The sequence below is a fragment of the Heterocephalus glaber genome, unplaced genomic scaffold (assembly GCF_053883595.1).
Source record: "Heterocephalus glaber isolate CG9 unplaced genomic scaffold, H.glaber_assembly_v1.0 deba00001509, whole genome shotgun sequence".
NCBI classification, from domain to species: Eukaryota; Metazoa; Chordata; class Mammalia; order Rodentia; family Bathyergidae; genus Heterocephalus; species Heterocephalus glaber.
Window position 1 is genome coordinate 419,318 of NW_028258325.1, and position 26,450 is coordinate 445,767.

The 26,450-nt window shown below is 49.8% G+C and overlaps 1 protein-coding gene across 3 annotated transcripts in view; it reads left to right on the forward strand.

Moving 5' to 3' along the window:
• Pcgf3 (polycomb group ring finger 3) overlaps window positions 1–24,691 on the forward strand; it is a 39,544-nt gene extending 14,853 nt beyond the window's left edge. The window contains exons 7-11 of one of the 3 annotated variants that reach the window (XM_004847491.3): window positions 6,742–6,849; window positions 8,722–8,810; window positions 17,180–17,317; window positions 20,066–20,146; window positions 20,798–24,691. In XM_004847491.3, the coding sequence (XP_004847548.1) occupies window positions 6,742–6,849; window positions 8,722–8,810; window positions 17,180–17,317; window positions 20,066–20,146; window positions 20,798–20,845 (464 nt within the window). In that variant the 3' untranslated portion in view covers window positions 20,846–24,691. Of the gene's footprint in view, window positions 1–6,741; window positions 6,850–8,721; window positions 8,811–17,179; window positions 17,318–20,065; window positions 20,147–20,230; window positions 20,394–20,797 lie in introns of those variants that run through there. The other 2 variants (XM_021260459.2, XM_087187157.1) reach the window with 2 other exon arrangements.
• Window positions 24,692–26,450: the final 1,759 nt, after the last annotated feature.

The following is a 26,450-nucleotide window of genomic DNA, read 5'->3' on the forward strand; positions in this document are numbered from 1 at the left end:
ACAGCAGCGCTGTTCTGGTCCTGCTGTTCTTTCTCCATTTCTTACTTGGAATGCATCCATAAAATTGTGTCCCTGCTCGGTTTCTTTAAGGTCCCATTGTGTAGGAAAGAAAGGCCAAGTCTTCTGCCTGTTTCCATGGTAACAGATGGATGGCTTCCTAGCCTCTCTAGCCACCAGGTCACGCATTCTCAGCTCATTGCCGTTGGTGTCCTTTTGAAGCTGAATCCTCTTGCATGTGTCTGGCAGCCTAGGTTGGACCAGGTTCCCTGTGGTGCCCCTCATGGTCTTGGGTAGCCACAGCTACTGGTGCCGGAGTGATCCTGGGTCTTGCCGGGCCCTGGCCTTTCACTGCTGTGGGCAGTGCTGCCCAGAGCCTGCAGTCTGCAGTGCTCCATGGCTCTGTCCTGAGTTATTTCTGCTGAGTGAGGTGGTACAGACAGAGAATGACTTGGACCCCTTGTTGCCCCTGGATACTTCAGCTTCTGTCCTCACCATAGAACATCCCATCCAGTGTGGACGCTACTGCACTCTGAAGTTGGAGAGGCTGAGGCGTGGAGAGTCAGGATTGTGAGCTCACACCTCCTGTTTTCGGAAACCCAAGGCTGCACGCTGTCCCATGGCCCAGCCCCCCCGATGTAGATGCCCACCTGCCTGCCATGTGTTGGTCTTTTTTCTGAGCAGTCATAACCTCATCCTTCAGGCCAGAGGCTCTCCCTGGACCTGCAGGTACCTTAGGACACTTCCCTGTGGTGGTGCAGTGATGCACCAGAGCTCAGCCTTGAGTCCCACCATAGCGCATCCCCCACCCCTTGCCAGCTGCTCCTCCCCATCCTGCTGGTGACTGTGCCTCACTTGGGGTCTTTCCATTCCCTTGCAGGTGAGAGGTGGGGGATGCAGTTGTTTGTTTCTTCATGTTGTTGTGATACTTTAAAACTTGTCTTTCAGAGGCAAATGTATCAGGTTACCCATTCTTCAACATAATGGCATTACCTCCCCTTTTCCCACATGCTGTTCATGGCCTTCTACATTCATTCATGCGCCACAGGATTGTGGAGAACTCACTGGTTCTCTGCTGATGGCTATTCACCACACTTGTCATCTTCTGGTTTTATGTGTATGGTTGGTTTTGTTTTTTGTACCAGGGTTCGAACTCAGGACCTTGTGCTTGAGAGGCAGGCAGCGGCACCACTGAGCTAAATCCCCGATCCTGGTGTTTTTTTGAGACGAGGGTCTTGATATATAGTTCTGGCTGGTCTTGAACTCACAACAGTCCTCCTGCCTCATCCTCCCAAGTGCACCACCACCTCCGGCATCTTCTGCTTTAAAGACAAGGCATTCTGAAGACCCTGGTGAGAGTGCCTGTTGATTTTATTGTGGTTTGGTAGGCCAAAAGTATCTATGTTTTTCTTTCTGAAGCCCACAGAGCACATCTGACCTGCTGCCTGCAGTTACGTGGCACGTGATCAGAGTGTTTTCTACATAGTTGGAAAAGACCAAAGAATATTTTGTAACGTGAAAATTATATGAAATGAAATTTTACAGTACAATGAGTACAATAATACCTTGGTTCCTGAACACTTCTGTTTGCGAACAATTCAGTTCATGGACAGAAGCATTCAGCAAGGTTTTGCTTCTGTTTGTGAACTCGATAGCAGGTGATGAACATGATTGTGGTCATCTTCCCTGAGTGAACACGAATATAGTCATCTTCCTCAGAATCGTGGAACAAATTAAGTTCACGAACTTAATGCAGTTTCATTGGAACACAGCCATGCTCATTAGCTGAGGCCCTGACTGCCCTCTCCCTTCTGTGGCAGCAGGCCACGGATTTGTCAGCACACCACAAACCTCAGCCTCTCGAGTGCCTTGAGTCGACACTGTTAAGACTTAGTGTTGCCAGTGCACACCAGTCATGTCCAAACAAGGAAAGAGGAGAAAGTGGGCCACAGGTGTCGGGCCGTCTTGCTACTGGGGTTGCCGCCCAGAGATAGACATCATAGTGTTCTCAGCCCACAAGAAAACAGTGAAAGTTTAAAACAGTAGTTCATCCCAGCAGAATTCATCACAAAATAGATGAAAGTGAGGCTGTAAAGTAAGCTTCTGATTGGCTCAGCTGTTAGCCAGATGCAGAAAGGGTTTATTTACTAGTAGTCAGTCCATTAAAGCGTGCTGGGTTGCAGCAGCGGGAGAAATGTGTCCAGAAAAAGGGATGTATTGAAGACCGTTAGTCCCGGGATGGAGGAGGATGGAATGGCAGCGCTCGTGTGAGTGCAGGGCCAGGCCGTGACTTCTCAGTGTCCTTGTCTCCGAGACTTGGGCACCTGGCTCGCACAGAGTAGTCAGTGCTGTGTGGGATGCTGAGGAGTGGCCTCAGGGGTCCTTTCAGATGCCCGAGGGAGGGGACCAAGACCTTCCCAGTGGTGTGTGGATAGGAAGTTAGCGAAGTTGGTAAAAATGTCAGGCGTTGGAGACTCATGGCTGATTTATTAGCAGGCATCGTGCAGAGAACAGCGGAATCTTTTGTGCTGGCCATGGCGGATCTCACTGTTGGACTGCTGCTGCTGTGGTGGGTCAGATCACTCTTGTGGCCATGGCTATCTTCAGAGCCCTGAGTCTCTTGACAGTTGGAAACTGAATGTCCTGGCGTCTCCATCACGTGAATCTCAGTGACTTAGGAGTGCCCAAGTGTATGTGCATTCCTAATATTTTCCGTTCATTTTAAGCCAAGGGTACAGGTTGGCATTTCTGTAAATGAGAAGCAGCACTTTAACCACTGCTGTCACACCCTGAATGGCGCTGGAAATTGGCCTTGCTGAAGATGAGCGTGTTTCTGATTGAAGTCAGTCTTACATCGCAAGGCAAAACAGTACTGCAGTGTGAAAAGTCACTTCAACAACTAACGCTGCTTGGGTCACATAATGTCCAACTGCTTGTGTTGTCAGCTTTCTGTCATCAGGGTAGGGTACCTGAGCTAATCAGCTTATAATGAGAAGTGATTGGTTTTGGGTCACAGTTTTAGAAGTTTCAATCCATGGTTGATTGGCCCCGTGCCAAGGTCACCATTGCAGAAGTGTGTGGAGAGCAAATGACGTAGCTCGAGGCCAGGAAGCAAGAGAGAAAAAGAGGCTCCAAGGTCCCACTCTCCTCTCGAGGGCACACCCCGGGATCTAAGACCTGCCACTGGGCTGCGGTGTTCCGGGCACTGAAACAAGTGCAAAGGAAGCATCCATATGTCAGGATACATTTAATTGTGCAGTGGAGGGGCTTCCATCCGACCTTCAAAGCGAAGGGATTAATCTGCAGCCTCATGATTCGATGGAGAACAAACGCCAAGAGAAGAATTCCATAGCATCCCACAACGGCGTGCTATGTGACAACTCAACATTATATCCCTTGGACAGATGACAGCACTTCTGTGTGGAAATACATTTTCAAGATGATAACATGTAAAATCTCATGACAGATGAACCCTCACATGTCCAGTTTCAGTAGGAAGCGGTAATTTTGAACTCCGGCTGGACAAGTGTTATCCCCCAAAAAGGATTCTATTCTTCTTGTTCCACAAACTATCCTTGATTGTCATTGCTGGGTTTTGAATTTCATCAGTAGAAAATCGTGGGTATCTGTTTCTGCCCTGTCTCCGAGTTTCTATGCAGAATGTCAGTTCTGCCTGCTGGCCACAAGGCCAGGTGCTCAGGCCTTCCTTTGCAGGGAATGCCTGTGGCCCAGGATGGAACCCCACCATGTGCTGGCTGGGTAGATGCTCACTAAAGGCTTGCTTCTGGTTCCTGGGGCCCAGCCTCTCACTACCACATGTATGCTCACCATGGCCCATGGATACCTCCATCAGGCTGGCCAGCTGGGCTGAGCACTTTACCAGGAGTGGTCTGTGGTCTCAGATGCCTTTTCTGCATCCATCAAGATGGTTGTGTGGAACTCACATATGCTAGGCAAGTAGTCCCCCATTGAACTATGTCCCCAGCCCTATTTTTAAAAATTTTATTTTAGACAAAGATCTCAATCAGTTACCCAGCCTGCCCTCAAACTTGTGATCCACCTGCCTCAGTCTCCTGTGTAGTTGTGATTACAGGCCTGCACCACTGCCCCTAGCTTTCAGTTTCTTAGTACAGGAAGTGGCACCGCTGGCTGTTTGTGCATTGAGCACATTACTGGTGTAAGGTGTTGCACTGGTGGAGCCCCAGCTGGTTCCATTTTGCAGTCTTCCATAGTAATGCATCAAGGAATGTGCCCCTGGGCAGCAAGTACACCCCATGCTGCTCACTGCCAATAGCTACAGAATTCTGTTGCTGAATGTCCCTTGCTTACTGCGGACAACACCTGCGCTTGTTTTGCCTCACCAGTGGCTCTGGTGGTAGTGAGTACAGCACAGCTGGGAAGTCTTGAGTGAAGAGTCACCACTGCAGCCGCCATGCCTGGCCAGGCACCTGCTCTCAGACACCCGACATTTCAATTGTTCTGACTTTTCAGTGTTACAAGTAAGACTTCAGCGAGTATTTACCTGGATTTTTTTTTTTTTTTGTACCGGGGATTAAACTCGGGACCTCATGTTTGCTAGGCAGGTGCTATGCCGCTGAGCTAAATCCCAGGCCCTGCCTGGATATTTTTAGGTGTCCTAGCAGTAGAATTTTTGTGTCAAAATTATAGTTTTAGATGTAACGTCAAGAATGGCTTCAGTGTAGTGTTTCTGGACCTGTATGTCCCTGATGTTGGATATTGTTATTTCTGCTATCTTCACGCTTTTCTATTGATGGGTAAAAGGTAAAGAAACGGCCACTAAACAGGGTGTCAGCACTGAGGCTTCTGCCTGCAGTGGTCCCCCTGGAGGCCTCACTTGCCCGGCTCCTCCCTCACTTCACAGCAGTGAGCGCTGAGCTCGCAGTGCGAAGCCACTTGCTGTGCAGTGTGCACTAGAACGCCTCCGGCTGAGCCCTTACCATCTCTGCCAGACCCCAGGCACAGCCCTCCTCTGTGTAGCTCATGGCCTGGGTACCCTTGTTCCTGCATTGCCACAGTGTAGGACTGGCTATGCTCAGGCTCTCTTGGGGCTGTAGTCTGTAGGGGAAAACAGATGTGTAGATAAAAAATTTAGTGAAGCGGGACATGGTGGTGCAGGCCCATAATTCCAGCAACTCAGAAGGCTGAGGCAGGAGGATCACAAGTTTGAGGCCAGCCTGGACAGCTCAGATCCTGTCTCAGAGTAAAAATTGAACATGCAGCTGGCCTGGGTTGTAGCTCAGTAGTAGGGTGCCCCTCAGTTCAATCCTCTAGTACCCCCCCACTCAAAGAGTTTAATGAAACCTTTCTTAGTCATCTATACTTAGATTATTTTTCACAGAGCAATTTATAGGTTATTGGTTTGAGTAGTTATTTTAATCCTGAGCAGTGGCCGGTGTCTTTTGCTCCATCACTTGCATCTGAACATTAAAGTTACATGGCAGAACATGTCCTAAAAGTTGAAGTTTGGCATGGTGGCGCACGCCTGTGATCCAGCATTCTGGGAGACCGAGGCAGGAAGGTCGCAAGTTCAGGCCCTAGGCAAGTGACTTAGAGTAAGATACTGTTGCAAAATAAAAAGTAGGTGGGGGCCCAGAGATTTAGCTCAGTGGCGCCACACCTGCCTCACAAGCCTAAGGTCCTGAGTTCGATCCCTGGTACTGGGGAAGGGGAGGGGGAACAGGCAAGGGATATAGCTCAGTGCGAAGCCCCTGGGTTCAATCCCCAGTCTGGCAAGATAAATAAACAGATGATGAGGAGGACGATGATGTCCATTAGTAGCTGTTTTTGTCCCACAAAACCCGTCCTTCCCTGGGGTATGCAGGATGCCAGCCTGGTCCTGCTGTCCAGCTCTGGAGGTCTCACTTCATGGCTGGGCTTGGAGATCCCTCGGGTCCAGCTAGCAGGGCACATGCTGGCTACCTCAGGACAGGACAGGCTGCCCTGAAAGCCTGGTAACAGAGAAGGACAGATGCAGGAGGAAATTCTGTCCCTCTACTTCCTCCCTCGGACTATCGTGCTGTGACTGCTGGCCGTAGACACCAGGGGGCACTGTTAACTCACTGCTGGCAGACACAGACACCCTCCAGTCCACCCCACAGGAAGCTTGTTAGCATCCACAATCCTGGCTCACAGGTACAGGCTCCTGGGATGCGATGGCTGCCCTGGGCATCACCCTAGCAGACCAGTACCAGGCAGCTCAGAGTTGTTGCCTGTCATGGCTGCAGAGATGATGAGGGACCAAACAGCATGTTGGGATTGCCTGGCTGCCCTGGGGATGTCCAGGGCACCTGAGTCCTCTGGCAGCTGCTGTTGTCTGCAGTGACGTCTGAGGGTCCCTGACGTAGGTGGCTGAGGAGGTTGCTATCACAGTCCTAGGAGGGTCTAGCAGATACAGAGCCTGTCTGTCCACACAGATTCTCACACTTAGTGCCAGCATCTCACCTCAGTGTTCCTATAAGCCTGTGGTGTGGCTCCTTGTGTACCATGCCAGATCCAAGTGTTTACATTGCACTTCTTCCATGCTAGTAGTAGCCTTCGAACTTTGTAATCCAAACCTTCAGCCTCCTTTGTATGATGTTTGTGAACAGAGCTTTACTACAATTCCTTGTCTGTTGAAAATTAAGGCTTAAATTTTTTTAAGTGTATGTTTGCAGTACACAGTGATTACGTTCATCACAGGGAGTTGGTACATGTATATAACACATCATCTCTTATTTTTAATAGCGGAAATGAGGAAACAGAGGGAGTTCTATCACAAGTTGGGCATGGAGGTGCCAGGCGACATCAAGGGGGAGGCGTGCTCTGCAAAACAGCACTTGGATCCCCGGAATGGTAAGTGACCCAAGTGCTGCATGAGTGGCAGCAGCTGGCTCATTGGGCCTTGCACAGGCTCACGCTGTCTCCAGCCCTACGTGGCTTCACCAGAAAGTGACAGCCCCCATGGGTTCAGGGAGGTTCCTTTTTTTTTGGTTCCGAGGATCGAACTCAGGTCCTTGCACTTGCGCAGCAGGTGATGAAACCACTGAGCTACATCCCCGGCCCAGGGAGGTTCCTTTATCACTTCCCATACCCAGAAGTGTGGCATGGGGAGCAACAGTACCTGGAGGTCGGGTGGGGAGCAGCGGGCGGGAAGCAGGGCACCTATGGAAGAGGTGCTGGAAGTCGGACTGAATGGCTTTAGCTCTGCTCACTAGTGCAGCAAAATAACGATTTGGTTTTGGCGTAAAGTTAATGGTACTTTAGAATCTGAGGTCTGGTGTTTTCCTAGTGGACCATGCAAGTCCCTAAGAAATTAAGACCATATCAGATCTGGCACACACCTGTGGCCCCGTCACTTGTGAAGCTGAGGCAAGAGGGTCACAGGTTTGAGCTCCACTTGGATAATTTAACCAGACTCTGTCACAAATTTAAATTAAGAAATACATTTAAATAAATAAATGGACCTGGGGATACAGTTCAGTGCAAAGGCCCTAGGGTCAATTCCTAGGACCAGAAAGAAAAAGAATTTTGTCATCTTGTTAGGAATGTAGGTCAGTGGTAGAGTGCTTGCCTAGCATGTATGAGGCCCTGGGTTACATCCCCCAGTACCACAGAAAAAAATAAAAAGAAAGAGAAAAAGAAAAAAAACTTTAGACTTCCCTGATAGTCTGAGAAGATGAAAGAGGATTGTGGCAGTGACCAGTGGGAGAGTCGGCTGCCAGGTCCTGGGGAACCCAGGGCAGGCTGGTGGGGCTGATGGGCAATGTCTGGGACCTGGAGAGTCTGGTGTTGACCACCATTAGTGTAGTAAGGTTGCATGAGTGGGATGTCCCAGGGAGGGGCTGCTCTGGCGAGCGCTGCATGGTTCCAGGAGCTGTCTGTTCCTCTCACCAGTATCAGTCCTTCTGTATCCCCGAGAATGCACTGATAAGCCCACCCTGCCTGGGTTAGCCTCAGGGAGCCCTGCTCCATGGGGGAACATGGTATTGAGAGACTTGTGGCTCTGACACTCAGCAGGCTTCTCACGTCCGCTCTTGGGAGAGTGAACGTCAAAGCATTTAGAGTGTATGCTCGTTTTTAAAAATAGCATAATATTTTAGACTTTGTAATGCAAGTTGAGTGTCCCTATCCAAAATGTTTGGGGAGGGCTGGGGATTTAGCTCAGTGGTTTCACCACCTGCTGTGCAAACGCAAGGACCCGAGTTCCATCTCTGTTACCAAAAAAAAAAAAAGAAGAAGTTGGATGCGAGGGCGATCTGGCTGCGACCTCTGTCACCCCACTGAGCGCCAGGGTTGATCCTGCTGACCTGGCTGGCCGGACGGGTGTCGCCTTCCTCCCTCAGCACTCCGTGTGCGGCCCTCCTGAAGCCGAAGCCGCGCGCTCAGTGGAGGAGGACAACCACTCCCGATAGAGGAGGACTGTTTCCTCGCTCAAGGGTACAGGAGGAGCTGCGCTCCCCTGCTAGAAGCTCCAGACAAGCTGTCAAAATGTTTGGGGCCAAGACTAGAGAGGAATTCATTTATGTTTCATATACATGCTTTACATTGCCTGAAGGTACATTTACACAATATTTTTAGTGCATCTGTGTTGGACTACAGCTTATCACAGAATCAGATGTGGAAATTCCTCCTTACAATTCAAAATGTTTTAGATTTTGGAGCAGTTAGGATTTTGAATTAGAGGTGCTCAGTCTTTACCATGTTTTCTGTTTACTGTGGTAAAAGGTGAAACCAAAGCAGATGATAGTTCAAACAAAGAGACAGCAGAAGAGAAACAGGAAGAAGACAATGACTACCACAGGAGTGATGAGCAGGTGGGTGCTCGCATCTACATCCCTAGCACCGTTATGTTCCACGTTTGCATGCTGTGGTGTTTCCAGAAACCAAAGACGAAATGCCCCAGAACTTTCTTCCTCTGAGCCCCTCACTTTATCTTTCCTTAAATTACCAAAGTTCTATGCACTGACTAAAACACTTCAGATGCTGTGGAAGGATCTGATGAAGTTTCATACTCCTGGTCTGTAGAAGACCCTAAAGTAGCTCATACTTCATGATGAAATAGAGTCATTGTCTCATTAAAATGAGGAATAAGAAAATGCCACAACAGCTGTGAGTTGGGAGGCCTTAGCCCATGTCATGGGAAAATAAAAATGAGACATGCAAGAAAGCAAAAGTTGTTATTCTCAGGTAATGTCTTACAGCCTGAGATGATGAGATGAAAAAATAGTTAAAGCTCATTTCGCTGCGCAGGTGATGAGATCAACATATGAGGATTGGTAGGTGCAGGGACTGGGTGGGGAACTGTGTCTACACAGCCAGCCAGGGCTTTGGTGAACATCCCTGGGAGGAAGGCTGGTAGAGGTGCTGATTCCCCTGAGCTAGCCTCATGGCATGGTTACAGCAGATGGCCAGAAATGACTTTATAGGAAGGTGGATGTACAGAACCCTTATAAGGTCTCTACACAAAGTGGGGCTGGGCTTGGTCATATTAGGAGACACAGTTACCACGACAGTGTGCTTTAGGGCCAGAATAGATCTTTGTTTTTAGTTTACCTACATCTGCACTCCCAACGACATTCAGAGAAACAGGGACAGGTCTGTGCACACGTGGGTCCTGATGACAGGGCCTTCCTTGCTGGTGAGAGGACAGCTCTGACTGACCTACAGGCAACAAGAGCAGAGATTGCCTTGAGCTGCTTCTGAGTCTAGGTGACAGAGGCATTGTCTGTGGGTGGCTTGGGGGACTTTGCACATGACACCCTTGAGTCAAGTAGACCCTCGCCTGCTGGCGTCTGCAGTAGTGGCGTTCCTCACCTGTGCTCCAACTCGGGGAACAACCAAGACCTTACAGTCTTGCCACAGGTCCATGCTTCATCTCTGGGTATGGTTTTCTGTGGACCGGTGTAGAACTGTACATAGTATTCTTCTCTACTCAGTCTTTGTTTTGGCAATTTAAAATTTTTCCATTGCTGACCGCTAATTTTTGCCTTTTTCTTTTGTTTTTACAGCAAACATTCCAAAGGTTTCTTTCATTGGTTGTTTTTACTTGATCAATTATTTAAATTTTTTTGGTACCAGGGATCAAACTCGGGTCCTTGCGATTGCGAGGCAGGCAGTGGAACCACTGAGCTAAATCCTGGACCCCCAGTTATTTAATTCTTAAAGAATATGTGAGGTCTTTTCTGGATATTTGAAGCTAAGCCTTTGCTTGTGTGTTCATTGTCTCTCCTCACATCCAAGGCTGTTTCTTTTCCCGAGTGCTGCTGGTTGCATCCCTCCTGGATGTGTCTCCCAGCACTGACGCTTAGTGCTCTGTGACCTTCATTTCTGAAGAGGCTCTAGCCCCATTGCCTTGCCTTTTTGAACTAGAAGTATTCACAGATGTTGAAGTGAGCAGCCTGCTTTGGCTTCCAGTTTGCTGGTCCTTTCTTGTTCCCCTCTGGTGGCACTTTTCATATGCTGACCTCTGCTTGGGGGCTGAGCTCTTTGTTGTGTCCATTGGTACAGATGGGCTGGGATGCAGCTGTTCTTCCTGTTGCTGCTTTTGTCATCCATGTGGTGGCTAAGCACACTGGCCCTGGAGGCCCATCTGCTCACCTCATGGCTCTGCCAGTAACCAGCATGTGGCCATCACAAATTGCAGCTGCTCGTCAGTTTCCCCACCTGTGAAGGAAGGCAAAGGCCAGTGATATCTGTCCTAGTTTCTCCTAGCACTAACTGGCTTCACGGCTGCAGCATGTGGAGGTGTTGAGCTGAAGATGACAAAGTACAGAGCAGGCCAGGGAGGTGCTCCAGGTGTGTGCACCTGCCTGGGTGGAGTCCTGCTGCATTATCATTGCTGTTCTTCCTGTTGGTCTCAGTCATTCTCGGTTAGATTTTGTTTGCTTGGTTGTTAGGGTACAGTCGGCTTGTGTCCCTTCCCCCACTGCAAGGCTCTTCTCTTTCTCTGCAGTCTCTGACTTACTGACACAGACACTGCTCCTGCTGCTTTGCTTGCTGCCTCTGCTCTGGCCTTTTCTGTGTCATGGTACTCTAATATGTGATGTGAGGGGCTTGTTGCTGCTTCTCTTACACCCATCTCAAGGTCTCTTTTCAGTAGAGGAGGTTAGCATTCATTACTTGTGTCTTGTGGTAGCTGCCGTCTCACTCTTGTTTGTATTTTTTTTTCCTTTCTTTTTTTTTTGGTACCGAGGATCAAACTCGGGACCTTGTGCTTTTCTTTCCTTTCTTAACTCTTTGATTGGGTTTTAGTTTCCTTTCTCTTTTTCTCCTCCAATAGTTTGGGAATGTTACATCTTTTTATTCTTCTAATGGCTGCTCTTAGGTTTTTAGACATGCTTAAACTTGCATTTTAAGTCATTAAAAATTTTATTCCAGATCATTTTTGATAACTTTTAGTTTTATTTCTAATTTTATTCAAGGCGTTATCATTTAATTTTACTCGGGGTTTTTTTTTTTTTTTTTTTGGTACCAGGGATCAAACACAGGATCTTTTGCTTGTGAGGCAGGCGCGGTGCCACTGAGCTACATTCCCAGCCCCAGTTTTACTCAAGTTTTGACACAATACTAGCAATTATTTGGATTTAACAAGAAGTTTTTAGTTGTTACAATTTTTGGTTCTTTGAGACAGAGTCTTGCTATGTAGCTGGCCTTGAACTCACGGCAATCCTCCTGCCTCAGCTTCCTGAGTGCTGGGGTTGTAGGCATACACCGTCACCCCTGGCTAAAAGAATTTTTATAGTTTTTGTGGGCTTTGGTTTTATTTTTTCTTTTGTACACTGTTGGATATGTCCTGTCTTGCTCTTCAGTGGGTCTGTTCTGTGTCCTCACATCACACGAGAGCAGTGCATGGGTGGTAAACATTCTTAGTACTTTCATGTCAGTATGATATTTACTGTCCCCCTCACATTTGAGTAATTTGGACAGATACAGAATTCTAAATTCAAAATAATTTTTCTTGTAAACTTTTAAATCATTTAGATGAACTGACTAGATAATACAGTTTTACACGAAGCATGAAAAGTAGAAATGGAAAGCTAGTCAGAGAAGTGCACATCACCCCACCTACATCTGCTGCTTACCTGGCACCCTGGTCTTGGTTTTTTGCTGGGTGGGTGCTTGTCCATTGGTACCATACAGAGGGTCCTGACCACTCTACGGAACGGGATGGGTGTCCATGAGCACCGCATGGTGCATCCTGACCACACTGGACTGTAGCTGAGCTGCAGCTCTGGAGTTGGTTCATTAAGAAATCAGGAGGCTCTCACAAACTGTGCCTCTCACTACATAGGCTGTGCTTACCCCTCCAGCCCCTTCCCATCTGTCTTAAGAGGCATGGCCATTGCCTGACTCCACAGCTTAGCCACTTATCCATAGTTGCTTGTGACCTGAGAACAAGCTGTCGGTCCATGTCGTTGCCTCCTTGAGGGAAACCAGTTTAATGAATTGCAGAGCAGCACAAAACTATATCAGGATTATTGACTCAGAGTAATGTTTCCTAAACCAGAAATACACGACAAGGCCTCTGTATGTCTGTCTTCCAGGCAGAAGTGACAATGAAGTAGTTTCCGTGGAAATTCTCCATATAGACCAGTTCCTGTGTTTCGTAGGTGAATTGTGTCCCCCACTTCAGAACTTTGTAGGACATCTGAGAATCCATCTTGGGTTTCCTGTGCTATTCCACCTGGGACCTTGGTCTTCTGTGTTCCATTTCTCCCCCCCAGCTTAGCCCTGGCGTCCTGCATCTAGTTCTTTCCTATACAGTCCCACTCCTTTACCTTTGCTCAAGTTGAAAAGGTCATCTAGGGCCGAGGATTTAGCTCAGTGGTTTTGCCACCTGGTGAGCAAGCGCAAGGACCCGAGTTCGATCCCGGTACCAAAAACAAACAAACAAAAAGGTCATCAGGGTTTCTCAATCATGTCTACCTCAGGTCTTTCTTTGCCTGGCCCATCCAGCACCTAGGTTTGAGAGTTCAGTTTATTCTCACTTACTCTAAATTCTGCTCAAATCTGTCTGCCAGGCCAGTGTGAACAGTAGTGCTGACAGCTACCAGGGAGATGGCATTCTGCCTTTAAGGACCTTGCAGCTGGTGGAGGGGTTGGGTCAGATGCTGTGTGGCAGGAGGGAGAATGTCAGGGGACACTGCATGGGGAACAAAGGAAAGAGGGGCAGAAGCAGGTAGAGCAGGCCTTCCAGAGCTGCCGAAGTGGAAGAGGGCAGGGAAGCCCGAGCAGGGAAGGCAGTAAAGGCAAGAAGCCCTGTGGCAGGTGAACCTCCTCTTAACCCTTAAGAGGGGAGATGCAGCAGGGATCAGAGGTCACACACTCAACTGCAGGGTGCGGCATCCTTGGCTCTGCATGAGTAATGATGAGGGCCCAGTGGCCTTACAAGCCTGGGCAGGTATCTAGCAGTCTTGAGCAAGTACAGGAAACAGTGAGCTGGGGACATGTTTGACAGCTACCTGTGGGGCCGGGGATTGAGCTCAGTGGTTTCGCTGCCTGCTATGCAAGCGCAAGGACCCGAGTTCGATCCCCGGTACCAAAAAAACCAAAAAAAACCGAAAGCTACCTGTGGAACTTGCTGGTGCAGTGGCAATGATGCCAAGGCCCAGGCTTTGCTTGGCTCCTCCTGCCAGGCTAAGCTGGAGCTTATTCTCTTACTGGCATTCAGTGCGTAGCAGTGAGCCACAGAAACAACACAGGTCCTGCTGCAATTCACTGCATTCAGACAGAAATTTACTTTTCAGATTTTCTTAGATGCATGATGGGACTTCTGAAGGTCAGCTGCATACACTGAGCAGTGATGTCCCGTGCTCCACATGGCCGTACAGCAGGCCCCTCGGTTGTTTTTCAGTGTTCACCCAGGCTCCAGTGGTGTCAAACATCTCTTGAGTGTTTCTTGGATCCTTCACTCACAAACTCCCTATTTGTGTTCTTTGTCCACTTTTGCATCGTGCAGTCTTTTTCTCATGGTGTAGGGATGATGTGCCCTGTCACTGCATCGCAGGCTTCTCTGTCCTGTGCTCTTGGCCTTCTTCATGGGCCCATTGTACAGTTTTAAAATTGGACATTATTAAATTCATTGGTATTTTCTATCCTAAATTCTTTCCCACCCTCAGGCCATAAATATGTTCACCCACATTTTTTGGTAAGATATTTTAGTTTGGCTTTTCACCTTCAGGCTGTAAGCCACTGAGCTGGTTTGTGTGGGAGGAAGGACAGTTGCCATATTGCTGAAGGTGAATTGGATGCCTTGAACATTTACTTGTGGGCCTCCCTGACAGCACATCTCCACAGGTCTGTTCTGGTGCACAGGTCTACCGCCACCCCGTGTGCACAAACCACTCATACTCACTGAGGTGCAGTTGCTTACTTTACCTGAGTTCTGATTTTCAATAGGGCAAGTATCCCTTCATTTTTCTAATTCAGGGTCCTAAGAGCCTGGAAGGCTGAAGTAGGAGAATCGCTTGAGCCCAGGAGTTCGAGAACAGCCTGGGAAACACAGACCCTCAGCTCAAAAAACAAGCAACAGAAAGAACTGTCTTGATAATTGTGGGACTTTGGTCTTCCACCTAAAAATTAGAAACCACTGCTGAGTTGGCTGGACAGTTCCAGTGGAAGTTCTGTCACTGTGTCTAGAGAATAGGTGAGGCCTTGGTGGACCCAACACCCACCACCAACTGCTGCATCACATGTCGGTGGGCATGGCACGGCCTCAGACTCCGCCTGAAGGTCTCCTCACTGCAGCTTCATGTTCCTGTGCACACTGTCCGCTCTAGGCTGCCTGGCACATGGTGCTTAGGTGCTTGCTCGAGTTCTGGCTTCCTTCAGCTTCCTTCGAGGGCCAGCTCCTGAGGCTTGGGGAACTTGTGCTAGCCGCTCTCCTTTAGTTTGGAGTTCTCAAGGGAATATGCAGTAGCTATTCTCCTTTGGGTTGGAATTCTGGTGGGCTTCGGGGCCTACATGGACAGGGCCAGTCCACCCCTGGCAAGGCAGCTCAGTTCGGTGACCCCTGATGGTCACCACCTGGGCTCCTGCACTCAGGGCGTGGAGGACAGGGCCTGCACGGGGCCAGCCCCTTGTGGAAGGTTAGGGTTAGGGTAGGGTAGGGTTAACGCTTTCCATCCCCACTGGGTCTTCTCATTAGTCTTTTCTGGATGCCTGCTTTATCTCAAATTAATCTAGCTAGGCCAGCTTTCTTTAGGTTAATATTTACTTGATGTTTTGGTTTCTTAAAATTTTTTAACAAACCAAACTGTAAGTAACTGGCAAGTTATTTTACATTTCCTGTGATCACTGCTAAATTTGAGTTGATTTGTGCTTTACTCTACGCCTCCCATCTGTATGTCTTTTCCTCTGCTTTCCTGTCTCACATAGGCAACGCTGTTTGCACCAGGAAATTAGTGAATTTTCTTTCATCTCTTTTTTGCCGCTGCTTCTGTTCTCTTGTTGGTTAGAAGTGCTTAAATGAACACTTAGATCTGGAAAAGTGCAGACATGTAAGTAAGTGCAGGTCCCTCGTGCCCCAGCTGTGCCGGGGCCTCACTTTCCTTGGCAGTCGCACATCGTGCTTCAGGATCTGTCCTCCTGGGCTGTGTTGTTGTTTTTTGAAGGCTGAAGGCTGGTCTTGAACTCACCATAGAGCCCAGGTGGCCTCAACTCATGCTAGTCCTCCTGCCTCAGCCTCCTGAGGGCTGGGATTGCAGGCGTGTGCCACCACGCCCGGCTTAGATTATGTCCCTGCGTCGTTGCTTGTAGACAGTTTTATTTTATTATAATTTGTGACCATCATTTAGTTTTTGTCTGGATTGTGGGGCCTCTGCTGTCTGGGCTGCTGCCCACCCTGCTGGGAAGCCCCTTTCAGGGAACCTTTAAGTTGGGAGTGTGTTTCTTTCTGTTTAATTTTACTTCCTGAATCTGAGGATCCTGAATCTAAGGAGTTGTGTCTCTCATTGTTTGGGGGAGACCCTTAATCATTCTCCCCTCAATTTACCTTTCCCTTGTTTCCTGTTCCCTCCCTAGGAGCTTCCGCCCTGAGCTTACTGGGCTCCTCCGTCTGTGTTCCTTGCTCTGAGCTTTCCTTTGTCCATTGAATTGGTATCTTTGTCTTTTGTCTCTACACTACTTTTGGGAGGGGGTGCCCGGGATTGAACCCAGAGCCTTCACACTGAGCAACATCCTCAGCCCTGTTTTATTTTTATTTTTTATTTTGAGGCAGGCCGTGCAAGTCACAAAGTTGTCAAGGCCAGGCTCGGACTGGTCATTCTCTTGTCTCAGCCTCCCTGAATTCTGAGATGGTAGGCGTGGGCCACTGTGTCAGGTGTCTTTGCATTTCTTAGGGTAATTTCTTCAGATGACCTTTCAGGAATTTTATCTGTCTGTAGCCAAGACCGTGGTTAAGTGGTTAAGTCGTCCAGTGAGTCTTTAATTTCAGTGAATGCTTGTTATTTGATTGTCTCCTGTGCTTGCTTGTTCTTACATTTTAAAGTCTTCTTTCTATATCTCTTACACACATTTCTCTTAATTCCCTTGCTGATTCTTCTGTTGGTTTTTCAGAACCTCAGAGTCCTGTTTGTGTGGCTGCTGCCATTGGGGTTGGGGGGTACTTCTTTAGCGGGCCTGGAATGGGCTTTTTCCCCAAAGCATGTTACCGTTTGCATTGCCAGGCATCCCTGGCTGGTAGGGGCCTGGCCTCACTTTTAGCTAACTTGACTGTGTGGCCCGAGGGGTACACAGCTCTGATCCAGCTGAGCTGTTGCTCATCCAGAACAGAACACACCATGCACTGCCAGACTCAGCTTTTGCTCATGGCTTCTCCTCTGCTAAGGACTCACTTGTCTTCGTGCAGTTTCCCGTCATCCTTTAGGTCGTGCTTGTCTCTGCTGCCCTCATAAACCTGCTCAACACACTCATGCCACTGCTGCCATCTCCCTGCAGGGGACAGCCACTCAAGCAGAATGTCAGGTGCCCACAGCGAACATAGAACGCTCAGAGCTACTGTGTTAGGAGGCCATTGGTGAGGGTGTATTGCTCAGAGGACAGGCAGGTTCTAAGAGATTCTGTAAAAGATCATTGAAGTATGGTCTTCCTGCAGTCTGAGTAAAGCAGATGTCTGATTTCAGAGGCCAGCACTCTAGACTTGGGGTCGGTGGGGACCCAGCTAACAGGCTACATTCTCCTCCAGGTGAGCATCTGCCTAGAGTGCAACAGCAGCAAACTGCGGGGCCTGAAACGGAAGTGGATCCGCTGCTCAGCCCAGGCCACCGTGCTGCACCTGAAGAAGTTCATCGCCAAGAAGCTCAACCTTTCCTCTTTCAATGAGGTAACCTTGGACTGTGAACACAAGCACGAGTTGTTCATTTGGGAAGTATGTGTGTAACAACTTTGGGGCTTTGATTTGATTGGATCTTTGAGAGGATCTTACTAAGTTGCCCAGGTTGAGCTCACACCTGCATTCCTTCTGCCTCAGCCGCCCAGAGTGCTGGGATTACAAGCGTGCACTGCCACACCCGGCTTGTATCTCTGGGAATTTTAATCAAGAAAAAGCCTCTCAATTTTGTTTCCTGCCCTTCAAGGTAATACAACAGGAAACACCAATGAAGATTGAAAACCTGAGAGAATAGATTACTTTAGAACTGGTTTAAGGTTTTCATCATGAGTTCTGTTCTTTAGTTCCATGATTGGCTGGCTGAGTGGGTCTGACAGAGACTGAAGCACATCTAGAGTGCTGCAGCTGGTGGCAGAGAGTTGTGAGCAAGCACAGGCCCCCAGCACCCTTGGTGGTGCCACTCGTGTGAAGGTGCAAACTGCCAACAAGAGCTGCCTTGGTGGGAACCCCAAGCAGGGTCCATGGTTTGAGTTTTAGCTTTAAAAGCCCCTCAGGTTGTATAGAAAATGGACACAGAAGTGAGAGAGGGCCAAGAACACCTGTTCCCCATGTCCCAGCCAAACTTGTGGATGCCCCTTTGGAAAAGGAGCTTTGCAGATGTGATAAAATTGAGGATCTTGAGAAGAATTATCCTGGATTTTCTGCTGAACCCTAAATATGAAGACAAGAGTCCATTATAAGCATGAGGAGGAAGATTTGAGACACACAGCAGCAGCTGTGTGAAGACAGAGACTGGAGTGACACTGCCTGGGGCCCCAGAAGCCAGAAGGGCAGGAGGGCTCCTCTCTGTGTGTGTGAATGTGGCCCCAGATGCCCGTGTCGGAAACTTGGCTGCAGTGTAGTGTGCTGGCTGGGGCTGCCAGGAGATGGACAAGAGAGGTTAGCCCTCAGGAATGGGGCCCTCAGTCATGGAGAAGGCTTGGGCGTGGCCTTCGTCTTCCACTCCAGCAGCCTGTGGCGCCCCCAGATGCCAGGACTGTGACCTGGACATCAGCCTCCAGCTCTGTGAGAAATGAGCTCTGCTCTTTGCCAGTGCCTCAGCCTTTGCTGCTCTGTTACAGCTCTAGACTGAGGCACCCTGGATCCCCACCCTGGGAGCTCAGGCCCGTTGCACATGGTTCAGAATTCTGGGCTCTGGAACTGTCTCAGGGCCAGGAGCCAGGGCTCAGAGAGGCTATCAAGGGGCCAGGCCTAGCCCTGCCTCCCCCGCAGTAGGCTGGGATGGCATAACTGCTTCCTAGAGCCCACTGGAAAAACCAAGTCCAGATGTGGTGGAGGCAGGAAGAGGAGGAGGAGATGGAAAGTGCCCTTTTACTAAGTTTCTGTTGTTCTGTTTGCTTTTCTCTGGAGAAGCAGATGAAGGCAGGTAGCGGGCCTGGAAGGGGCCTGTACTTTGGGCTTCTGTGGAGGTGGACTCTCGAAGCTTGTTGAAAAGGAGGAGGCCCAGGGAAAGGCCAGGTTCCAGGCACAGGGCTGGATCCTCCTGGGAGCCAGGCAGGGAGCGTGAGGTGTGTCTGCCGCAGGCGGTGGTCAGTCCTCAGGAGGTCACGTGTCTCCCAGGAGGCTGCTTTGAGAAGGGTAACCACCACCTCCACAAACACAGGCAAGATAGTCCCCTGGGTTCGGAGGACCAGCGTCACTGGGACCCACCATGAGGGAGCAGCAGCCACTTGCGGTGCTCAGCCCTGTGTGTGGTGAAGCATAGCTGCGTCTACTGGGAGGTGGCCGGGTGGCCACACAGGCACCCAGAGGCAACCTTTGCCCACTGTGAAGGGAGGAACTCGAGAGACCATCTGGGTCTCCGTCCTGTGCGCGTAGGCAAATGTAGATGCAGTGGACGGTGAGATGGCAGTGGTACCGGCTGGACCCCAGGCCAGGCGCTGGCACGGCGGGGGCGGGGGCATGGAGATGGAATGAGATGGACCCCCACTGGGCAGCTTCTTGGGAGATGAAACAGGGCACACGTCAGCATCGGGGCCCTGCCATCTGGCTGGCAGAGGAGCCGGGGATGTGGATATCGACAGTAGGGCTGCCCAGCAGGGTGAGTGGAGCTGGTCCTGCTGCTCAGTTTGATGTGAACCTCAAAGTGCTTTAAAAATAAAGTCTGTTAGATGAGAAAAACCCTGGGGACCCATTCCCTTCATCTGCTGCAGCGAGAGGCCCTTGGTGAGATGAGACAGCCGGGCAGCATAGCCCTGAGGCATGGGCTGGTGGGGTGGGTGTGGACTTTTCTCCCACCTGCGCCCCAGGTACCTTGGTGCTACCAGGTGGCAGAGGTACAGTGAGGCCCCCACGAAGCGGACCACCTCACCAGAGGCAGTGAGCCTGGCCAGGGACGCAGGCTTGTGCAGTGTTGGGGCACGAGGAGCAGAGCTGGATACCCAGGCCTCCCCACACATGTGGAGCAGCCAGGCCAGGGCCCGTGCTTGTGACCGCACGTGGGAGGGGTGACCATCGCAGGGACGCTTCTGACAGGTACCATACGTCTGCACCAGGTTTCCGCTCATGATAAGGCAGGGTAAACGACTCAGCAAGCAGACTCTCCATAGGAGCTCTTCCACAGGGCCTGGGGAGGGAGGGGCGCGTTTCAAGGACGTGGGTGCCTTACTCCTAGGGCAGTCCTCGTTGGCGCTGGTCTCACTGTGGGTCAGACATGTCCCTAACCACAGCTCCTTTCCCCAGCTGGACATCTTATGCAATGAGGAGATCTTGGGCAAGGATCATACCCTCAAGTTCGTGGTGGTCACACGGTGGAGATTCAAGGTGAGCTGCTTGTTTTGCCCCTTGTCTTACCTTGATTTCCAGACTGCTTCAAGGTACTTACTTCCTCTGCATGTATTACTACAGGGGTTGCTGTGAATCGCTTATCTTTCTGAAATCATCCGCCTCAGCCAGGCTCCCCAGGCACAGGGTCCTCACTCACCCCTCTGGTTCATGGGGCCAGATGCCACAGTGACCACTGCAATCAGAGCAGATGCTGAAGCCTTTGGGTGCCTTTCTGAGGCAGGAAGACCATGGTGGAGTCCTTGTCTGGGGGCTGCTCCTTCCTCAGCCAAGTTGCTGCCCAGGGGAATAGGAAGTTAGATGGCCCAGCTGACCAGGGGCTGGGGCTGGCCAGGACTCAGGATGACAAAGGTCAGGCCTGATGAGGGGCTGGGATGACCAAGGCCGAGGCCGAAGGGTGTGAGATCCAGAGCACAGCCAGTACTGAGGGGTGGGAGAAACAGGTGAGCCAGTGGTGCACACCCTGGCATGGGACCAGAGCACTGCACAGGTGGTCCCTGTTCCCAGACGAGCCAGGGCTCCTGCACTTGCACATTGCCTGGGTGCAGGTCAGGCACTGTCCTGAGCATGAGCGTGTGGGCTCTGGCATCCAGCCACTGCCCACTGAGGCCCTTTGTCCTTATCTTGCAGAAGGCCCCCCTCCTGCTGCACTACAGACCCAAGATGGACTTACTGTGAGCCTGCAGTGCAGACTCGCACCTGCACCTGGCTGCACTCAGCCACCCACGGTGACTGCGCCGTAGAATGTTGCATCTGGGTGCCATGCGGACCAGATTTCTGAATAGAGAATATTTATAACTTTTGTATAAAAGAATCCACACCCAACAAGACACTACCAGCACGCGTTTACAGAGGATGAAAACACTTCGCAGTTTCATGGAGCCGAACGTGCCCATCTCTGCCTCTGGCCCACAGGCAGAGTGATGAGCACCTGTGACAGGCGTCCGCGCCACCCTCCGGCATAGATGGCCCTCGCTTGCTTTCCAGGTCTTGGGAATCAGCTCATTTCAGTTTAGTTCCTGGATCAGGTTTCATGATAAGCCTCAAAAATACTTGTACTTTTATTGAGTCCTTCCTAAGTTATTGAAACATGTTTTCATGGTAAATGATATTTATGTTGCCTTTAGCTTCCCGAAGACGTAGAAGATATATAAAAAGTTTAATTTAAAAGCATACCAAAAGGGGCTTGCATGGTACCACAGCGTTTAAGTTCCCACTTGCACAGCACCACCCAGGCCCGACCGGGCCCTCGTCACCCGGCTTCCCGTCGAGGTTCCGGCACACTCAGGCAAGGTAGACCAGAGGTGGCTTCTCCAGCTAAGCGTTGGCCTGCAAAACAGTTCTTCTTTTTTAAGATTTCTTTGATTAAAATGGGCACAAATTGTTTGGTGCCGTTCTATTATAATCTCCTGCTTTTCTTTGCCTTTTTTGTGGTGATGGGAGCGATGGTGGGGTTTGTGTTTGGTGCTTATCAGACAGCGTAGCCTGTGGGGAGACCTGCTGGTGAAGTCTCCTTTCCGGCACTTGCCTGCTGCCGTCTCCAGGTCCCCTCCTGTACGGGGAGGCGGCCTTTGCTCCGTGACCCTCCTCCACACAAGGCAGCTTTTGAGCCAAGCGACTGGGCTCAGCTCCACCCAGCCAAGGTTGCTTTTTTGGTCACAGGCAAGATCCTCCCTTCCTGAATGTGAGATGTTTTTGTCAAAGGAGAGAGTAAGCTCTGCCAGCACAGAAACAGTGTTCCTTCAAGGCTCAGATGTGGGCCTGCCAGGGCTGGGGCCGCTTTGCACAGCAGCTTGCAGTGCTGCCGGAGTCCTATCAGTCTTGTCCAGCCTTGGGCCTGCCCTTCCCCTCCCAGGCCCTCCCTGATGAGCTGACCATGGCCACAGCCGGTCACTCATCGAGGCCGCCACCCCGGCTCTTGCTGGGTAGATGAGGGTCTCCATGTGTCTGGGGGCCAGGTTTTTGTGAGTTTTTCCCTTAGCAACTAGAACTCTTTCTTGAATTTGCTTTGAAAGCCGTATTTGGGCTTGTCAACATCCAGTTCTGTTTGTTTTCTTCTGCTTCCTGTTTCACATACACAAAATGTCAGAAACAGCGGCCAGTGAGACCTAAGGTCAGTGATGAGGAGGCAACCTTTGATGCGAGGCCTTTCTAAAGTACAAACAAAAGCCTTGGTTAGAAATTGGTCAAAACTCACCTCTTGGTTTAAGCCCAGGACTGTGTGGATTATTCCATTTCCTGAGCTGGCTACTCATCCAAATCGTTTCTAGAGTTACTACACAAGGGTTTATGAGTAAATATTACCTGTCTACCTCAAACCACATGTACTGCTGAAGCATTCTGTAAAACCACGATATCACAATGCAGTTTTAAGTGTAACATTAGAATTTAGGTATTTTCCTGTGTGGTGAAACTGAAGAAGGATTAAACAGTTTGAGCCTCCAAATTCAAATAAAGTTAATTCACCGTTAGATCAAACTTAATATTGCTGTATAATCTCATATTTGTACCGTTGTAGCTACCTTTGGAGTCACTTGACTTGCTATGGTGCTAAGTTGATAGATTTCAGTGTGCAGCAAGGTGGGGTGTCAAATCCAGCCCGATTTCCAGCCGGGTGCCACCCACCCTGAGCAACTCAGCTTCTGTCACCATTACCCTGACCAAACCTAAGCAGCAAAAGTACCTATTTTTCTAAGATTCCACCACACGACTGTCTTCACTGCAGGACCGTCCAGCGATCTCTGCCCTGAGGTCTGACTCGTAGCCTTACCTAGTTCAGAGCCAGGAGTGGAGGAAGCTGCATCAGCGAATGCTCTGGACAGTCCATTTTATTCCTGTAAGCTCTCATTTGACATCAAAGGCTGAATCTTACTTTTTCCAGCATGAACACCAGGATCAGCTAGTGATTGGTCCTGTTAAGTTTTCTTAGCAGATGGAGTTGCTGTGAAGTCGTTTTCATCACTGTTGTGCTGGTAAAGCCAAGGCTGTCAGATGGGCCCTGCACACCTCCAGCAGCGGTGGGACCAGCCTCTCCCGCACGTGGTCTCGCTGGACACTGTTTTCACAAAAATAGAAAACTCAGATAGAATATATAATATTGAATTTAAGATTTGGGGGGTTAAAAAAGAAAACTTAACTTTATAAAATTATTTATTCTATTTTAAGCCTTCTATCATATTTTGCCATCCAGTTGTTTGGTTTTGGTGGTCCAGCTTTATTTACAGGCATATAAGATGAAATTGTAAGATGTTTTGCAAGCTTCTTTTACTTTGAGTAGGCTTTAATTCATATGCTTTTATAGGGATGAAGAGCATTTATATGCTTTCGTGCAATAGATTCCAACATGCATTATTCGATATGTTTAAGTTGTGATGTAGCATCAATTCTGCTAAACAGAAAGGGAATATAGGTGGAACTTCAAAATGTGTGCATTTGCCCATTTGGCTTTTCCTTTTCATTGTTGCTGTATGAGTGCGGTTACTGGGATTGTTTGCACGCGCGCGCGCGTTTGTGTGTGTGTGTGTGTGTGTGTGTGAATACCTGCCAGCAATATTCAGAAGCAAGTGCCACGGAAGTCCGTGGGCCCTGGGCCCATTGCCCTGGGGCTGGGATCACATGGCCTCAGCCTGCAGACCTGACGGTGCTGCCTTCTTGGCCTGCCGGCCTCTGAGGCCTGTGCTTGGCATTCAGTGTCTTTGGACAGTTGTTGGTTTTGTCTCTAGAGACACGCAGTGTGGCATTCACAGTGATCTGAAATGTGTCATCCGATTGAATGACCTAGGAATGAGCCAGCTGATTTCTGCATTGTACGTAAATATTTAATGTGCTTTCAGAACATTCAAAATTTAGTGCAGATAGCTAAATCACAAAAGAATCCAATTTATCTGTTTCCTCAGGAAATCATGTACGCCCCACCACATCACATGTGACCTTAACATGAAAACAAATGTGTTTCTCTGCCTTGATACTTAAATACACTAAGGAAGTAACTGGGGTAAGTAGAGTAGAAAAATCATCGTTTAAATTATATCATAATCTTTACACGTATTGTGCCCCTCTGGGAACGGCTGAGGGGCTACAGCCGCCTCTGTGCATTGCTGTCCCATCCGCGAGTGCACTGAAGAGTGGGCTGAGGCGTGTGTCCCCGACTTGTGTGCAGCGTTGGTGTGCGCATCCATCCCTGTGACTCAGAGGGGTCTTAGAGACACATTTTCCCAAGCGACAGTGACAGGTCAGGACGGTAGCTCAGGCTGAGCCTTTGCCCATGGTGCGTGGGAGCTAATGAAAGCTATCCCGGTGTGTGGGAGTGATAACGCAGATACATAGTTTGACTGTTTAATTTGAAAGTTTACATTTTTTATGCTTTGTGTTGGTGTGTAATTTTTGTACCATCGGTGGCTAGTTTTTGTCTAAAATCTTTTTTGGAATATTGCTTAATGTTTTGATTTCATGATAGTGAAGCTTGTATTCAGTGTTTTGCCAATTAATATTATATGCTTGTAATAAAAGCAGAAGAAAAAAATTCTCCCAGGCTGGAAATTTATTATATAAAATATTTGTAAGAGTATAAAACATGATCTGTTATGGAATGGTCAGTGCTCTGTGCCCATAGGTTCCAAATCCATGGATTCAGCAAACCATGGATCCAAAATGTTTGGGAAAAAAATTCCTTCTGAACTGAAAGCATACAGTAAACTGTGATGTAACAGCTATTTCCATGGCATTCATGTTGGGTATTTCAGATGGTCTACAGATGACCAGTGTACTAGAGAAGGTGCATAGGTTGCAGGGAGATCCTGTGCCTCTTGATGCAAGGGGCTTGGTATTTGCTGGGGCCCTAGAATGAGTCCGTGGATGTGAACGTGCTTGAGGTGAGGTGAGGATGCTGTGGATGTGCCCGACCTGCCCTGAGGAGCACAGTGTGCTGGTATGGCAACACCCGCATGTGCAGGGTTCTCTCTCCCTCCGCACATGTGCCTTGCCGAGGCTCATGGATACCTGCCACCACCTCCTTGTCCCATGCTTGTCGGCACATGGACCTGGGGGTGACCAGATGTCCACGGCCACCTCTGATGCAGAGTGCAGCACAGGTCCTGCACACTAGTGCACACTGCTGGCTGCACACGAGTGGAAACCACTTCCCCCCTTTCCCTCCTGTAAGCATCACTAAGAGTGCGGCCCGTAGGCTTGACAGTTGTGTACCAGAGCGGGCTGTGTCCATCCACACCCAGCACAGAGCAGAGGGAGCCACTGACAGAAAGTGGGGTCTTTAAGTCCAGGCTTCACCATTCTGGGTTCTACCCTTCTGTCATCTGCACCAGGCAGAGGACCTTAGGGCCCACAGCTACTAATCTGGCCCATTCAGGCGTCAGGACGCCACAGGCTTCACACTTGCCTTGGTGTGGGCTGTGCACACTGGGCCCTGCAGGCCTGTTTTGGTCCATGATGGCCTCTGGCCTTGCTCTTCATGTTCCCAGGGGGCAGACCTTGGTTTTTTTTCTGTGCCATGTTATAAGGCTGGCTTCAGGAATCCTTGCCAGGACTGAAGTCTTGGTGTCTCAGGGCACTTTCGCTGAGAGACAGCTCAGGACCTTCCCATTGGGTGGGCCCTGTGGCATCGTAAGGGTCTTGCACCCTTGGCTGGTGCATCGTCTTGGGAACATCTGTCCATGAGTCCAGACAAGAGACACTCCGGTCTTCTAGCAAGGGACAGGGAATCTGTGAGACTCTTCACACTACCTAGCACAGAAAGCCCAGCAGCCACTCTCTTTGTGTGGCCCTGCATCTCTTGGCCCCTACTGGCTGACAGTCCTCTCTCTGCTACCACAGAAAACGGGGTCTCAGGCCACTTGGGGTCTCTTGCAGTCAGCAGCCTCCAGGTGCTCACCTAAATGGCCCTTTCTCCCTCAGGACTCTGCCCCAACATGGCTAGCCAGGGTGTTTCCTCACCACTGCATGTCACAGCCAAGGACAGATGGCTCAGCTGGCCACAGGTGACAGATGCTATCGCGGGCAGACTGGAGCCCCACTCACCCCTGGCCACGGTCCTTGCCGCCGTCTGGCAGGCAATGGTCCCATTTCAGATTCATGCAGAGCTCCTGCTCCTAGACCACCTGGTGTCACCTGGAAGTCTGCCCAGCAGAGGGATGGTGACTCAGGGACAGGAGCACAGCCCTGCCCTCCAGTAGCTGCCAGCCTCCCACTGGGCAGACCATCACCTAGGATACCACTGTCACCAAAGCTCCTTGGTGGCCCTCAGGGTTCAAGATAGAAAGAGGAGCAC